We start from the raw sequence: 16994 nt of genomic DNA, 5'->3' as shown, positions 1-16994 counted from the left end.
GTGAGTGTCTTTCTGTCAGTCAGTCAGTCAGTCCGTCTTTCTGTCAGTCAGTCCGTCTTTCTGTCAGTCAGTCAGTCAGTCAGTCAGTCAGTCAGTCAGTCAGTCAGTCAGTCTGGACTAAAAGCTAATCTGAGTGCAGCCAAGCCCAAAGTGGCATTCTAACTTCAATCTCCAAAATGTCATAGTGGTTCATGCAAACAGATTTGTGTTTGCTAACGTTGATTATCCATACAGTAAAAAGACTGTCTGGCCAGCAAATTTGACCAGAGGTGTTACAGCTAGCTGCTGCTGCTACTTGCACCTGCAAATTCCATAAAATCCATGTAAATAACTGTAATGCGAAACTGACAACAAAGTAAAGGGTTTTAAAATAGCATTTACATGAACTGCTTAAAATCTTTCGAGACTGGAGTCATTTTAAGGTGCGAGCAATCCACTTTTACAGGCTTTTGTTGCCCCTGTCCAGAGTTTAAGTCCAGTCAGACCTAAACTCTTTTATTCCAAACTAAGATTATTGGAAGATGTAGAGCATTCTATGGTCGTTCAGATCTTACCTGTTTTAGGCTGCAACAGGAAAGACACTGGTGGTCCTTAACCTTTCCACAGAACCCCACGTCAGAATATCTGAACTATGCCTTTAATGGTACGGTTGTTTACTTCAGCTGATAAATATTACTAATAAACCCTGACTTCCTGGCAGCTTAATAAAAAGATACCAGTATAAACACAGATCGGGATTCTAAGCAAACTGGATGTTCCAGAAGCCGGGAAAACACTGAAAAAGCTTCTTATACTGCTGACACTCAACATACTCAACAAATAAAGTTTGTCTTCAAATTAATACTGTATCTGTCCATCCCTACACATCTACACCACTGTGCAAAAGTCTTAAGCTGACACTCTTTACTTGATGTTAAACCAGACTTGTATTTAGGTGGTCATCAAGGCAACAATGACAAAAAGTGAACACATGGAGGACAAAAACAGATCAACAGCATTAGAAAGTCATGTCTTGAAGAAATAAAAAAATGACCTAAGTAATGCATTATCACTAAATGCATCTATGTTGAGTTTTCAGATAACAGCTCTTTAGGAATAACTTTAGTGGTAATGAAATCTTTTTTTCTATTTATCAAACTTTTTTCTTTTAATAGTTTTTATACAACCCCAGCTCCAAAAAAGTTGTGACGCTGGATAAAATGTATTGAATGCAATGATTTGTAAATCTCATAACCCATATTTATTCACAATCAAACACAGTAAACATATTAAATGTTGAAACTAAGAAAGTGTACAATTTTGGAAAAATTAAAGTATGGCAGCAGCACATAAAACAAATGGCTGCACAGCAGCATTAAAAGCTTAGAAATGTAAGTGGTTAGGGCAGGCTGACAGAAGTGAGGCTGGACAAACATTTTGAAACTAATTAGGTTATTTGGCAACATGTCAGTAAGAGGACTGGGTATAAAAGAACATTTTAAAGAAGCTGAATTTATCAGATGTAAAGATGGGTAGAGGTTCACCAGCCTGTAAAGCCATATATGACCACCATCCAGAAACTGCTGTCTTCTCTGGACCAAAGCTCATTTAAAATGGACTGAGGCATTCATCTGTGGTCAGATGAATCAAAATTTGAAATTGTTTTTGCAAACCACAGATGCCATGTCTTCTGAGGAGCGGGACCTACCCGTCTGTTATCAGCACAGAGTTCAAAAGCCTACCTCTCTGATGATATGGGGTTGCGTTAATACCCCTTGCTTGGGCAGCTTATACATGAGGAAAGGCACCATCGATGTATACCGTTTTTTCCGGACTATAAGGCGCACTTAAAAGCTTTCAATTTTCTCAAAAAACAACAGTGTGCCTCATAGTCCGGGGTGCTTTATATATGTAAGAAGTCGTCATGTTTTAGTATGACTTTGGTAAACTACAAAGCTGCACCGCTTGCAGCATAAAGGCTCAGTTATAGTCACACAGGGCTCTGTGCACGGACCTGAGCGAGCGGTGGAGGCGTTTCTACTTGATGCTTATGTCGGTGCAGTATTCTTCTGTGAGTTTTGAACCGTTTGATTACCTTTGATCTCTCATGGAGGGATCATATAAATGCTGATTTAGTTTCCCTTTGGGATAAATAAAGTATTTTTGAATTTGAATTGAATTGATACAAGTGAACAACCTCTGCTAGAGCATGAAAATTATACATTTTGAATGGAGCATGGTGCGCACGGTCCGCACCAAGTTACAGAAAATGGGAGGTGCACGTGCACGATGATGCGCCTTATAGTCCAGTGTGCTTTATATATGACAAAAGTTTGAAAATGGACCATTTGTTGACAGTGCGTCTTATAATCCAGTGCGCCCTATAGTGCAGAAAATACGGTATACAGATTTTAGAACATCATATGCTCCCATCAAGCAAAAATTCAGCAAAGAACACTCAGGACAGTTGATGGTCAGACAGAAATGTGAGAATATATTATTAAGTAAATGGCTTGCACTTGTATAGCGCTTTATCAAGTCTGAGGACTCCAAAGTGCTTCACTGCAATCAGTCATTCACCCATTCATCCACACACTGATGGTGTTTCCTGTTAATATGCCTACTACTGCCCTGGGGCAGGCTGACAGAGGTGAGGCGGCCATTACGCCGGCGCCACCGAGCCCTCTGACCACCACCAGTAGGCAAAGCAGGTGAAGTGTCTTGCCCAAGGACACAACAGATGGGACGGACGGAGAGGGGGTTCAAACTGGCAACCCACTGGTTACAAGACAAACCCCTACTCCCTGAGTTACTGCCGCCCCCATAGAAAGTACTTACTTTCTATGCCATATGTCAGTACCAGATCAAGAGTATGATGAAGAGAATGAGTAATAAATCAATCAATATGATGATCAGTTATCAAATCATTAACTAACAGAGACTTAGAGGAGAGAGATCTTATGTTCAATCATCCATATTTAATGGTTTTATTTTTCTGTTCTGGTGCATATCTTTACAAAGTTTATATGATTTCTTTTTGTAGAACTGATTTTTGGTTTATTTAATTTGGGCCGTGGGCGAGCTGACACCGTTTCAATGGAGGTTTGGGTGGGTAAAAGAGGAGAAGCAGACTACAGCTCTGCTTCCTGGTCTGGAACCTGGGTTGTCAATAATTTAGATGACTAAAAAAATTGGCCAAATTCCTAGAAAGAAGAGTAGATATTTTTACTATGTTCCATTATGAATAAAATACTGTATGTGCTTTTCACGATTTGCAAATCATTGCATTCTGTTTCTATTTACATTTTACACAGTGTCCCAACTTTTTCAGAATAATAACTGGAACAAATTATATTTGTGACAGGCAGCTAGTAACAAAGTACCTAAAGGTCGAATTTAAAATTTTTTTTTTTTTGTTTGTTTGCCAAGTAGTCTGTTGTGCCTGTGTACATCGGTTCGATCTTTGAGTGAAGAGTCTCTTCTTCATGCTTTAATGTATTTTATGGAAGTGACCTAACAGAAAAAAATGTCAGGTACAATTAAGTAAATTAATAAAATAACCTCATATAAAAATCACATAAATAATTCTGTGACAGATCTTCAGGAACCTTCAAGAAGTGTTGCTCGGAACCGCTTGAAAGGATTACAAGAAAGTCTGGCTCCTTGCACACAAAGAAAAGGATGCTACATGTCAAATAATGTGGATAAAAACAACAACAACAACAACAACAAAACAAATCAGAAACTATATTGTATTTTACCACAAACTCAAAAGCTATTTTTTTCTTTTGGCTGCTCTCTCCTGCAGGGGTTGCCATAATGAGCAAACTCACGAGAGATTTGGACATTGTTTTATACTGGATGTCCTTTGATGCAACCTGGGCTCAAACCTGTACCCTGAGGATTATGAAACTGTGGCACTGACCACTGACCACTGACCACTGACCGCTGACCTACCGTAGCCCAATAGATAATCAAAAGCCATAACCAGCAATGCCTTACGGTGAAAAGTTTATCCACTATTTTTAAAAATTTCTCTCTGCTGTTTAAACATGCATTTTTTTAAACTCCTAAGTTAAAAGGAAAACCACTTAAAGGCTTATTTTTGCACTAGCTGCTTAAGCATTTCTAGGATTTTGGAGTTTGGAATTGAAACCTGTTGCAGTAAGCAGTGTTATGGTTTGATGCTGTCAGGCGCAAGCAGAATGTGAGACAGAGTGAAATTAAAAATGAGGGAGAACTGGGGTTAATATCACAACAATAAAGAGAACTTTCAACTTTGTAATCAGCAGCAAATTGTGGCTTGTAAATGGAGCATAAAATAAAATGACATCAGCACAACAAAAACAGCTAAACCCATTTTTATTTGAGAGTTGAGTTCTAATTTGGAGTATTATTTACATAGTTTTCTGTTTTAAATGCTGGGTGTTTTTGAGTCCTGCAGCTGTGTTTATGGCAAAGTCCACTTAGAATAAGAAATGAAAACAACAATAAAAAAAGCAGCGGGGTGATGACACCATCACCGCTCCCCCCTTCCAAGGAGAGTGAAAGGTTTGTAGAGTTACAGTGTACACACAGTATTCTACCTGTACAATAATAGTGCTACTATTCACATTCATCTGTACATTAAGGATAATATTTACAGTCATCACATTAGGGAGAGCACCAGTACCTGAGGAGTTACTTCCATAATTAGCTTTACTCATTCAACGTAGTAAAAAGAAGCACGCCCGGCTAACGGTAGCCTGAAGCACACAGTCAGGATTAGGTGTTAAGTGCACAGAAGCTCCATAACAACAGCAGAAACACTGGAATACTGTTTCAGGAATCAAAGGGCTTTATCAGCCAAGTCACACACCCTTCCGCTTTGTAAAATTTTAATGGTTTTTTAGATTGTTTGTTTCAACTTTTGCTGAGGTAGGCAGCAAAGAGCAGATTAGATTAGGATATTGTGACGTTTTACATAAGCCAACAATGTGTCACTTCCCTGCAGTAGTGCCAGATGGTGACTGCTGTTCCTTCACAAAAATAACAAACAAAACACTCCTCTGACATACTCCAAGTGAGCTGACAAACTTTAACGAACGACAGGAAGCTATAAACAAAAGGTGAGGTCATTAATGCTCTGTGTGAGCTGTCTTTCACTCAGACTCTGTCCAAAACACACAAACTGTACATAGAAACATATCGGCCAAGATTAAAACACCTCTCCACATCACACAAGATAAAAACACCATTAACATGTGCAGCATTTCTCCCAGGAACAAAACCTCAACCAATAAATAAGAACAAAATAAAAACTCATTAAATAACAATCATTGTCTCAGTTTAAGATCACTGCACCAGTGATCCAATATAACTTAAATGGTCCATTTTTAAAATACATGAAATGCTTTGCTCCCATTAGGTCTTCCAACAGGTGTCAGGATCTGCACTCATCGACTACTTTATTAGGTACACTTTGCCAGTACCAGGTTGGACCCTTTGTGCTCCCAGAACTGATTTAATTCTTTGTGGCATAGATTCAACAAGGTGTTGGAAACATTCCTCATAGATTTGGATCCATATTGAAATGTTAGCATTATGCAGCTGNAGGAGGAGGAGGAGGAGGAGGAGGAGGAGGAGAGGCAGATCAGGAAGAAGACTGAATGGGAGGGAAGGAATGAGGGAGATGAAGAGCTACTGAAAGGTGAGGAAGACGAGTGATGAAACTTCACCTGAACCATAACTTTGAAAGGAGAACAGGTCGTCAGTCTGAAGGAAAATATTTATAATTATTTATAAGCTTTGGACTTTTACAATGCAAACTTATTTATTTTCATTTTTTATTAAACTGACAAGTTTATTAAAAGAAAATATGACATTTTATAAATGTAGCCTGAAATTAAGCCATAAATGAACGTACTCATAGCAAACATGTTATTTATTGTAATTTATTATGAATCTACAAACAGCAAAGCCCAGGTGAGGCTGTAAAGATTAAATCCTGTCAGGTTTGGACTCAGAACAACAAACAGAAGATTATTTCTGGATGATAAGTTCAGTTAAAAGCAGATTGTACTGTAATATTTCTATAAAAGTCATCAGATGGATGAAATCTTCAGCAGGTTTTAGATCTCAGATCTGCAGATTTGTTTTCTTCCCTCCATTCAGCGACGCTGTGACTCGTATCGATGGAAGCATCACATTAGATTACTCTCATTAAGTTTGAATTTAGTTTAATTTATACAAAATAAAATCATCTGAAGGATTTAGAAGCTCAACTCATAGATGACTCGACTTTCAGCAGCTGCTTCTCTTAAACAGGATTTAATATTTAAATTTCATTTTAAATATGTTGTTGCCTCTGACTAAGGTGTTTATTAAATCTGACTTCTTAATATAAGACCTAATGAGTTATTGTTTATTAATTCAATATTCACAAAAAAATACACACAATATTTAGTGCTGGTTTTATAAGTATGTAAAATATCTGAATTAAATATATTTTAGATTTGTTTTTAGTTCATATTAGTTCATCTCATGACAGCAGATCACAAAATTCACAAGTTTAAACCTTATTTATTATGTTATTATTGATTAATTTACTTATTTACTAATGTTTTTATTGTTTTTACCTCCCTGAGATCTGCATCAGTTTATTCTGTTCATCATAAACCTGCTTTCATTAACAAAGATATTATTAAAATATATATTCGTAGCTTTTTAATTTATTTTATATTTATTTCTGAAGTACAAACTGTTTAAAAACAACTAAACTGTTTCTCCAAACGGTTTGAAGGTGAGGAGGTTCAGGTTTTAGTGTTTTTGTTGGTTTTGTTTGTCTGTCAGAGATAAATCTGAAGTAATTATTGGATGTTCGTTTACAACCAACTAACTTTTGGGTCAGCCTGATTCAAGATGGCTGCCACAGCCACCTGACCTCAGCGAACACAAAGACACTGAGTTCTGTTTGGTGTGGTATTCTGCGTGACATCACAGAGTTGTCTTTTCTTCATTTAAGATGATTCATTTAAATCTGGTTCAGAAGGTGGCGGGTGACAAGCATTCCTTTAATTATAACATGTAGAGGTAAATACTCTCCTCTGATTGGATAATTGGTCGGAAGAACAACCTGTGAAACGTCCAACCTTCCTGTTATGGGTCAAATATTAAAAGTCAGAGAGGAGCTCCTGCTGGCTTTGATTTCTTTATTTTAGCTACCATTCGGCTCCTTTTAGCTTTTAGCTTGTAGCTAGCCCTTTGATACAGTTAGCTTGTAGCTAGTGTCCTGCTTCTTTCAGCTTTAATAGCTCAGTTTCAGGTGTCACTCAGTGCTCAGCGTTCGTGTTTCCAGTGAAGGAGAAGAGCTCGGAGCTCGTGTTCGGCTGCGTTTATCTCCTGTTTCTGACATGAATTCTTGTTGAGCAGCTGGAGTCGGGTGGTAATAATCCACGCCTGCAGCATCTCCTTCACTGTCTGTCTCTCCGCCTGAATCAGGATAATAACGGCCAGAAAAACAAGACAAGTCTAATCCTGCTGCCTGGTTTTTTCCTCTCCTTCTCCAGGTTACTATCACTTTCTCTCTGTTCACTTGTTTCTTCTTGTCCCGGTTTCACAGTAACTTTCATTCCAGGAAGGCGAGAAACACTCCGGCTGACTTTTCTCTTGTTTTTACTGCTAGCTGGTTAATCTCTGCAGGTAGTCGGCTGGTTGGTTAGTTAGCAGGTCAGGTGTGTGAGCAGGTCTGAGTTCAGGGAGGTCGGTCATGTTGGAGCTGAGGATAAATGAAGTAAAAACAGAAGAACGTGGCAGTGAAATCTCTGGTAAGCATAAATATGTTCATTATTCCAACCGTCTGTGACCTAAAGCGTGTTTATTATTGGTTCCATAAACAGTTCTGTTAATAAGAACAGAAACATGTTCATGTTCTGGTGGCAGCAGGAGGAACTGCAGCTTGATCACTTACCTGCTCAGGTCAGGAGTTTGTTTCTGTGTGGAGCTGTTTCTGCTTTTAAACGACGTCAGGTTCAAACCTAAAAACACTTTAAAGAGAATAATTATCTTCTACAAAAACATGACTGAACTGCCTGAAGGGGCAAAAAAGGGAGAAAATATATCCAGAAAACTTTATTAAAGAAGAAATAACTCCATAAATATACCAACAAATGACCAAATTAACATAAGACCTGCAGACAGAAGTGCTGAAAACAAACAGCCTCTGAGTGAAAACCAACAGAACTTCTTGACCCGTGAGCAGCAGAAGGTTCTGATGATCCCACAGGTTCAGGCTGATGGTTCTACAGGGTTTATGGAGGAGACCTGAAGAGTTAAAAAGAGCCTTCACTTCCTGTTTGGAAGCTCAGATCTAATGGAAGTCAATGGGAGTTTAGGTGTGTGACCTCTGACCTCTGACCTCTGACTGGATGGAGAAACTGAAGAAGAAGAGGACAGACTGTAGAAAAGAAACATGTTTGTTTGCAGATTGTAATAAAAAGCAGCGATGTCTCCGAGGGGAACCTGTCAGCAGATCTCTTCTGGGCTCAGTGTTCCTCATGGAGCTGCAGGTTCTGGGGATTCTGCAAACTGAAAACTGTGAGGAAATAACAGCGTGAGCATCAATGGGTCTCAACTGGTGCCCCGTCAGTTCGGACTTCTCGTTTCTCTGCGTTGACTGCGTTGTGTCGTGTACGAGCGTATGTTGAGTAAGCGTGGGCGTCTGACTTCCTGCTGTGAAGAAACTTTCTTCCGATGGAGACAAACTGAAAGGTTTCAGATCTGTACTGATGTGGAAACACTCTCACACACAGGAGGAGGTTTTATTTGTTTTTGCCTCATCATAGTTCAGACCTGTTGCTGACGGGAGCGCTGCCTCTGCGGAGCATCAGGATTTCATTTAACAAACATCGACTTTCAGCCTGGAGTTTCAGCTCGTTGGTAAAAGGAACAGATGAGAAATTAGACTAACTGAAAGTAAAGACGAGGGGAAACTGGACGGGAGGAGCAGGATGGTGAGTGAATCAGTCTGACTGTTTTATTAAAACGAGCTGCAGGTTGGTTCTGTCAAAAACTGAGACAGAAACGAATCGTTTCTCCTCATCTCTGTGGTTCTGACGCTTCACACCGCAGCTGATAATAAAACAGCTCTGCTCCTCAGGGAGGAGGAGCAGGAGGAGCAGGAGGAGCAGCTCTGCTCCTCAGCTTCTCTCTTAGGCTGAGTCTGGTGACCCTGCAGAGGAAGATGAGAATCCAGGATCTGGTTCCTTCGGTTCTGATCCAGACCTGAGAACAGGAACACAGATGGGTCACAGCTCTGACCCTCCTCCTCCTCTTCCTCCTCCTCCTCCTCCTCAGCTGACTCCCTTCAGTGAGGAGCAGCATCTCTCCTCCTCCTCCTCCTCCTCCTCTTCCTCCTCAGCTGACTGACTCCTCCTCCCCCTCCTCCTCCTCCTCCTCAGCTGACTCCCCTCAGTGAGGAGCAGCATCTCTGCTCCTCCTTCTCCACGACAGTTAATCATTATTTTACTTTTCCTAAAACAAACAATGTTCCATATTTTACAGATTCATTAATCAACAGAAATGATTCGTCTGTTGTTGTTTTTATTCTGCTTCTTTTTTTTCTTTATCTCATTTTTTTGTAATACCTTTCCCAGTAAGACCTCCAGCTGTTGTAGAAGTACCGCCTGTTCTCATGGTTCCAGCAGAGATTCTGATATCAACTTTAGGTTAAATCATTAATGGTAAAATAAAAGCAGATTGTCTGTATTTATAATAAAATAAACTCAGTCACTGTAAAAATGTGAAACTTTTAGCTGCATCGTGTCTGAGCTCAGTCAGACCTGAGGACTGATTCTCTCTCTGGTTCCTGCAGCTGCTGAGCTCAGCTGAGACCATCTGAAGATCCAAACGGTTCCACAGAGACGCCCACAATGATCACCACTTCAGGTCCCGCCGACGACCCGGTGACGCCTCCACCTTTAACCACGCCTCCTCGCAAGTCATCGGTCCGCCTCCAGGAGAGGTTGGTTCCACCCTCACACCGAGACCCAGAACCCTGACAGGACCAGTCAGGTTGTATCAGGTTCTATCAGGTTCTGTCGGGTTTTGTCAGGTTGTATCAGGTCCTGTCAGGTTCTGTCAGGTCCTGTCGGGTTCTGTCGGGCCTCCCTGTGACTCCTTGAATAAAGGTTAAAGGTGAAGCGGACATAAATCTAAAGAAAGTCATAAAAGCTGCTTGTTTCTTCAGAGCCTCTCATTTAAAAACTTTCATTTAAATTAAAAATCAAAGATGAATCAGAGACTCGGGTCTCTTCATCGCTTTGATTTCTCTGAATTTGACACATCGAGAACCAACAGGCAGGAAATAACAAACACAGACAGGCTGGAGGTGAAATGGTTGTAATTAATGTGATCAGTAACTTCCTCAGCGTCCTACAGCGGTCTGCCACAGCTGGCTCTGCCCCCTTTACGTCAGGATTTAACTCCGCCCACAGAAACTCATCGTTAACGTTTGAAACCAGAGGAACGGACTCTGCAGGGTTTGATGATGGGGTTCAACTGAAAGAAAAACTTTATTTTGATATTTTATTTAATTTCTCCGCTGCGCTTTTGTCAGCCTGTGGCTACAGTTTAGCTCACCGCCATCAGTGTGTGGATGAGTGGGTGAATGAATGGGTGAATGAATGGATGAATGGATGAATGAATGAATGAATAACTGACTGCAGCATGAAGCACTGTGGAGTCCTTGTCTGGATAAGTCAGACCATTTTCCATCTGGACTGAAAGAAAATAAATTTCAGTGGAAGTAAATTAGGATCTAATTGTGATAAAAATAACTGAATTAAAATTTGAACTTTTCTGGATGTCATTAGATCTGAGTCTGAGTTTTTAAATTTGAATTGGAGTAAAATGGATTAAATTGGTTTCTAATGAATTCAGTTAAATTAGTTTTTTCTCTGTGGTGAACTGGTGTTAAACTGATAAATGAATTAAATTTAAAAAGGACTGGATTAATAATAAACAGATAAAACTGGGAATAAATCTGAAAATTATTCAATTTGACAAAAATGTTCTGATATTAAATTGGAGTAAATGTAGCAGGAATAATAAAAGAAGCTTTTCAGATGTTTGAAAAATCACTTTTCAATAATTCTTTTACTTTTTCCTGATCTATAAAACACTTTTTTTTCATTTAAAAACAATATTTCAAATCTTCTTTTGTAGGCGGGGCTCCAATCTGTCGCTGCTGTTGGACGTAAGCACTTTGGGGGCAGAGACTGTGTGTTCTGTCTCCACCCCCAAGGAGGTGTGGCTTCAGTTGTTACACACCTCCTCCCGCCCGCTCACACACACTCAGCTACAGGAAGCTGCGAGGGACACAAACACACTGAACACAGAGTACCAGGTACAGCTTTTATTTACTTTCTGATTTATTTATTGTTTATTTTTCATTTCTGTTTATCTAGAACTTTGTTGTGTTTTTCTTCAGTCCAGCTTGTTGTGATTGTTTGGTGCATCAGAAGAATAACAGCTGGAAAAGTTTCTCGTCACATATAATTTATAAAACAAACATAATTTTACTGAGTTTAATAAAACTGTCATGAAAGGGTGAATTTCTGGGGTGAAGCAGCTCTTCTGCTCGTTTTATATCATCTAACTCCGTCTGCAGACTTTTTGCTTTTTTATCTGATTTTAAAACCTTCAGCTCCTTCAGCTGATGGCTGCTGTCACTTTTAGTTTTTGTAACTTTTAGACTTTTTAAAATATTTCACTTTATTTACAAATATTTTCCCCATAGAAACACGTGGAGGTCTCTTCAGTTCCTTCTAAACTTTATTCTCTTTGAAATCTGCTTTTTTCTTTTCATGCTACCATTAGCTTCCAGCTAGCCTTCAGTGAGGCTGGCTGCAGGTTCGAGCTGAGGTTGTGTCAAGAAGCAAACAGTTACCAAATCGAAACACAGAGTTTAGTCGCTGTGGTGACCTCAGCTGAAGGAAACAGCCGAAAGAAAGAAGAAAGTTAGGAAACCTTTGAGACTTTTACCTTTAGCTACTATTTTGCTACGTTTAGCTTCAGCTAACAGTCATTCAGCTCTCAGTGATCTCTGCATCTTCACAGAAAACATAATTTCTCTGGTTTCTTTTTTTTTAGTCTTATTAGATAACGGAGCTTTCGTCAAGGTTTAAAACAAATAATCTTCTTAAATATTCTTACTCTGAATGTTTTATTATTAAAGAACTGCAGACAAACTCAGAATCTGTCCTGTAAGGTGTGTTTGTTTTATCACCCGGCGTGCTCCTCTGTTCCCGTCAGAAAATCCCTCCGAACTTCGTGAACGCTGCAGAACTTGATGTTCCAGGACACACGATGAAAGACAGATATAAAACCATCCTCCCCAGTAAGAGTCTCACCGGATCTCTGCAGAAACCTTGTTGTTTGTGCTTTTTAATTTTAATTTATTGTTGTGGTTTGTTGTTTCCTGTTTAGACCCAGAGAGTCGGGTGATCCTGCAGAACCCAGAGGAGGAACCCGGACCGGATCGCTACATTAACGCCAACTACATCAGGGTCAGAGTCTCACATTGTTTCATACTGAGTCAGTCTGCTTTATAAATATCAATGCTTACATTAATCTAATCTAAAACTGGTACAGATGTTAAAAATGTAAAACCCCTGTTTGGGTTTCAGTTTCATTATTAAAACACCTTCTGGTAGACGTGAGTGTTAAAAAAAATTAACTTCTATTTTTTAATGGCAACAGAAAAAGTAATTATATGCATCCTCTACAGACAGAAAATGTCTGCTGTGATCAGGGGTGACTGTTTTAGCTGAAATTAGTCTGTCCCACTGTGGAACAGCTGAAACAGACCAGGGGACCGAACTCTCATCCTTGTGGAACTCCAGCTGAACAAAAGTGATGTTTTTCCTGCCTGAGTTGTACCCAACATACTAGGCTCATTAAGATTATACAAAATTTGTCAACTCTTATGCAATGTGTGCACGTTTATTGTTTGCATACCTAAAAATAAAACAATATTAATAAAAATGTCTAGTTTTTATGACAGCAAAAACATATTTATGTGCATGCTCTATGCAAGCTTTAAGTCAAAGTTAGCAGAAAATATGTGCTGTGATCAGGGGTGACTGTAGAGTTTCAGATCAAACTAATGAAGAAACATGTTTCCTTGTGGGTTTTATTAACCAGAAAACAAGCTGGTGAAGTGTGTGACAGCGCTATCACTGAGCGTGGGTGTCTTCTCGTGTGTGTGTGTGTGTGTGTGTGTGTGTGTGTGTGTGTGTGTGTGTGTGTGTGTGTGTGTGTCGGACAGCTAAAAAAGCTGAAACTGAGGTACGATCAGCCTGTTGACGTAGGAGTCTGACAACCAGGAAAACCACAGGAAATGGAGGAGGAAGTGACTTGTCCCTGACTCACCCCCCCTCTGCTGCAGCCCACGCATCCCTCAGCCTTCAGCGGTGTGTGTGTGTGTGTGTGTGTGTGTGTGTGTGTTGGTATTATTAACAGTTTTTATGACACCTGCTGCTGATGTTTAACCTTCAGCTCCATAAACTCAGGCTGGTGTTTGGATGCAGCTGAGTCTGATGATCAGAACGGTCCTAATCATTCACTTCCTGTTTGAAGAGGATATGAGGTGGTTTCAGAGGGGGGGTGAGGAAGCTGTGAGTTTCTTAACACAGAAACACAAAAACAACAAGTGATATGGCGACGGTGGTCATGGTGCAATAACTAAAAGTGTCCTAATGTTAAAATACATGAGCCAGGTGAACATCTGGCTCATCTGGAGGCACAACTGCAGCATTTACAGCTCTGGTTTCATCGTGAAACTGCTGACACATTTGTTGCCACATACACTCATATGATGACAAAGTCCACCCTCTTTAGATGGAACAAAACGTAATAAACTGATGTGGTTTTACCCAGGTTCTAAAATGATTGAAATCTAACCTCAAGTGAAGAAAAATGCTCAACAGATTCCACCGAGTTTGTTATTTATTAAAGAAAAACAAAAAGTTCAAACTGTGAATGAAAACCTGGTTCCAGCCTCAGGATCCCTGAGGTTCAGGATCAGGAGCTGCTGAGGATCTGATCAGCATCAGTGAGACCACCTCTGGTTCTGAAGCTCCAGGTGTGTTAGCACAACGCCAAGGTGGAAAGACAACAGCAATGACCTCAGAGAGGCAGCTGCTGCTGCCCGTCAACCAGGAGAGGGTCAAAGGTCATTTCAAAACTATCTGGAGTCCATCGTCCTTCAGAGAGACAGATTATTCACAGGAGGAGACATGATCTTCACCCTGAAGGTCAGACCGTGCAGTGCTCAGAGAAATGAGCTCCATCTCAGACTCTACAGGCCTCAGTCTGCAGGTCAAAGGTCAAAGGTTAAAGCCTCTTCTCTCTAAAAACAACATGGCCGCTTGACTTAGGTTCATCTGAAGGAACCAGAAGACTTCTGGACCAGAACCAGAGCAGAGGACAGATGTTTACCCAGAATGCACTGCAGCAAACAGCTCCTCCCAGCTGTCAGATCAGGTTTCTTACCTCATTTAAATATTCTGAGGGAACTCATCCAGTAAAATCTTCTGTTTGCTATTTTTGATACAATAAAACATCTGGGTTAATGATAGAAGACAAATATTTCATCATTTTTTTTATAAAATGAACTGAAGCTCCTACTTCTGAGGTGCATGGTGACTTCAGATAAATGATCACAGAAACAGAATTCTTTTTTTTTTACACGTGTTCCCTCTGAAACTGTTGAGTTTCTCAGCTTCTGATCAGACTTTGTCATCTCCAACGATTCTGCAGAACGATCCTGTGTGAACGCAGCTGCACACGTGATTGATTTTCAGGTATGAGGTCTGATCGTATCTCTGGCCTGCAGGGCTACAGAGGGGCTCCGAGGGCCTACATCGCCACCCAGGGGCCGATGCTGCACACAGTCGGGGACTTCTGGGACATGGTGTGGCAGGAGAGGAGCAGCATCATCGTCATGGTCACCAGACTGAAGGAGAACAACGAGGTGAGGAGGAAGAACTTCTTTTCCAAACTTTAAACCTTCCCACTGAAGCTGAAATACAAATATATTCAGTTTTAGTCATTTTTAAATTAAAAATTCACCTGAAACTACAGATCAGTGAGCTGGATCTGAGCAGAAATGCACCTTTTTATTTGTTTGTTTCAGAAATGTGAGTCGTACTGGCCTCAGCGGAGGGACAGGACCAAGGAGGTGAAGGAGGAAGACGAGGAGAAGGGCCTCAAGGAGGAAGATGAAGAGGAAGGAGAGACAAGACGGTTTGGTCGATTCCTGCTGAGAGTCAAAGACAACCAGGAGAAAGACGGCTTCACCATCACTGACATGGAGATCCAGGTGGGTCCGCTTTGTAAAGGACCAGAGGAGGAGAAGTTCTCAGAAATGACTATCATACAGCAGCAGCTTTAAAGGATTTAAATGAGCCGAAAGTTTAGCTAAATGAAGAGCTAAACCAGCTCAAAGTCTGCAGAAGAAGGTAGATTATTAAAATCATTCGCTCTTCTCTGTGTTCCAGCTGCACTCGGAGTGTCGTCCAGTCAGACACTACTGGTTCAGCTCTTGGCCGGACCACCACATCCCAGAATGCATTGTTTCCCTGCTCAGGCTGGTGGAGGAGGTGGAGGCGTACAGGAACTCGTCCACCGGCTCCGACCCGATCACGGGACCGGTCATCGTCCACTGCAGGTTGGTTTCTGGGACTGGAAGTGGGAGAGAAGTGAGCTGATGGAGGCAGAAATCAGGAAGTAAATGTGACGTCCTGATGGAAGAAATATGATAATTAGTTCAGCTTTACTGTTGGAATCTAAGTTAGTGTCTGTAAATAACATGTTTTATTTTGGGAGAAAACTGAACTTTGAACTGATTCTGGTGAATCACATTAACATGCCCATGTTATGTTCTTTAAATGTAAAAAATAAGGTGACAGAAGTTGAACCAGAAAACATCTGGTGCAACCTGATTGGTCCAACGATCTGTCAGTAGGGAGGGGCGTCCCTGATCGTTTTGTGATGTAGTGGAGGGAGAGGAGTATGAACTGTTTTTATATCTTATAATCAAGAATATTTCCTTGTCCCAGTGTCCACAGCTGTGTCTGTTTGGTTCTTCGTCTTACCTGGAAAGCATCAGTTACAGGATAAAGAACAACTGATTGGTCCTCCAGCAGAAACATGAGGCATCAGTTTATTTAAAGGTTGATGTTAAAGGAGCCAAATTACTTCTGGAAATCAGATTCAGCTTCAGACTGACAGCTTACTGACTTCCAACCAGGAGAAATGAGGCTGATTAACATTTTCCATCGACTAAAGTTTGTGGTAAATTTGTTTAACAGTTCAGTGGAAACAGATAACGGGCAATGCTAACTGCTAACTGCTAACTGCTAAACGTTGATGGGTGTGACTCTTAAATAATAAATTATAACTCTTTAGTTTCCTCCTTTGTTGTTAAAAATAAGAACACATTAATTTTCATACAACACAGTTTATTTTCTACCTACAGACCAATAAAAGTCATTATCTCCATGTCATCTTGTTCCCTTTGAACAGAAAGTACACCGCTGCTCGACCACATATTCAAATGATGAGGATTTATCTCCCAGCATCAGCAGAGGATGTTCTGGTCCCTGAGAGCGGCAAATGCTTAGAAAGCTACTTCCTGTTTGAGTGTTTGACGGAGCAGAACGTTAAAAAGAGCAGATAAAAGTTCAGCTGTGGGCAGAAAAAAGGAAAATGATCTGAATGCAGGAAAACATCCAGATGTGTCTTTGGAGAGGACAAGTTGTAGGTTACTGGGTTTAAATTAAGCTGCAGCCTCTTTAATAAAAATGATATCTGTCCCCTCTGTCTCTGTCTCCTCTGTCTCTGTCCTCTCTCCTCTGTCTCCTCTGTCCCCTCTGTCTCTGTCTCCTCTGTCTCTGTCCTCTCTCCTCTGTCTCCTCTGCCCCCTCTGTCTCTGTCTCCTCTGTCTCTGTCCTCTCTCCTCTGTCTCCTCTGTC

General features: G+C 40.6%; 1 protein-coding gene across 7 annotated transcripts in view; it reads left to right on the top strand.

Annotated features, from left to right (window-relative positions):
• Positions 1-5595: 5595 nt before the first annotated feature.
• The window catches only part of LOC108245777 (protein tyrosine phosphatase non-receptor type 7), a 13363-nt gene continuing 1964 nt past the window's right edge, over positions 5596-16994 (top strand). Inside the window, exons 1-9 of one of the 7 annotated variants that reach the window (XM_037975837.1) lie at positions 5626-5668; positions 9612-9698; positions 9830-9979; positions 11182-11362; positions 12271-12355; positions 12445-12524; positions 14855-14992; positions 15155-15340; positions 15519-15688. In XM_037975837.1, the coding sequence (XP_037831765.1) occupies positions 9888-9979; positions 11182-11362; positions 12271-12355; positions 12445-12524; positions 14855-14992; positions 15155-15340; positions 15519-15688 (932 nt within the window). In that variant the 5' untranslated portion in view covers positions 5626-5668; positions 9612-9698; positions 9830-9887. Of the gene's footprint in view, positions 5669-6694; positions 7785-8347; positions 8970-9611; positions 9699-9829; positions 9980-11181; positions 11363-12270; positions 12356-12444; positions 12525-14854; positions 14993-15154; positions 15341-15518; positions 15689-16994 lie in introns of those variants that run through there. The other 6 variants (XM_037975834.1, XM_017432961.3, XM_037975833.1 and 3 more) reach the window with 6 other exon arrangements.

Source organism: Kryptolebias marmoratus, linkage group LG1 (genome assembly GCF_001649575.2).
Source record: "Kryptolebias marmoratus isolate JLee-2015 linkage group LG1, ASM164957v2, whole genome shotgun sequence".
NCBI classification, from domain to species: domain Eukaryota; kingdom Metazoa; phylum Chordata; class Actinopteri; order Cyprinodontiformes; family Rivulidae; genus Kryptolebias; species Kryptolebias marmoratus.
Note: the sequence above shows the minus strand (reverse complement) of the source record. Positions and strands in the feature narration are given on the sequence as shown.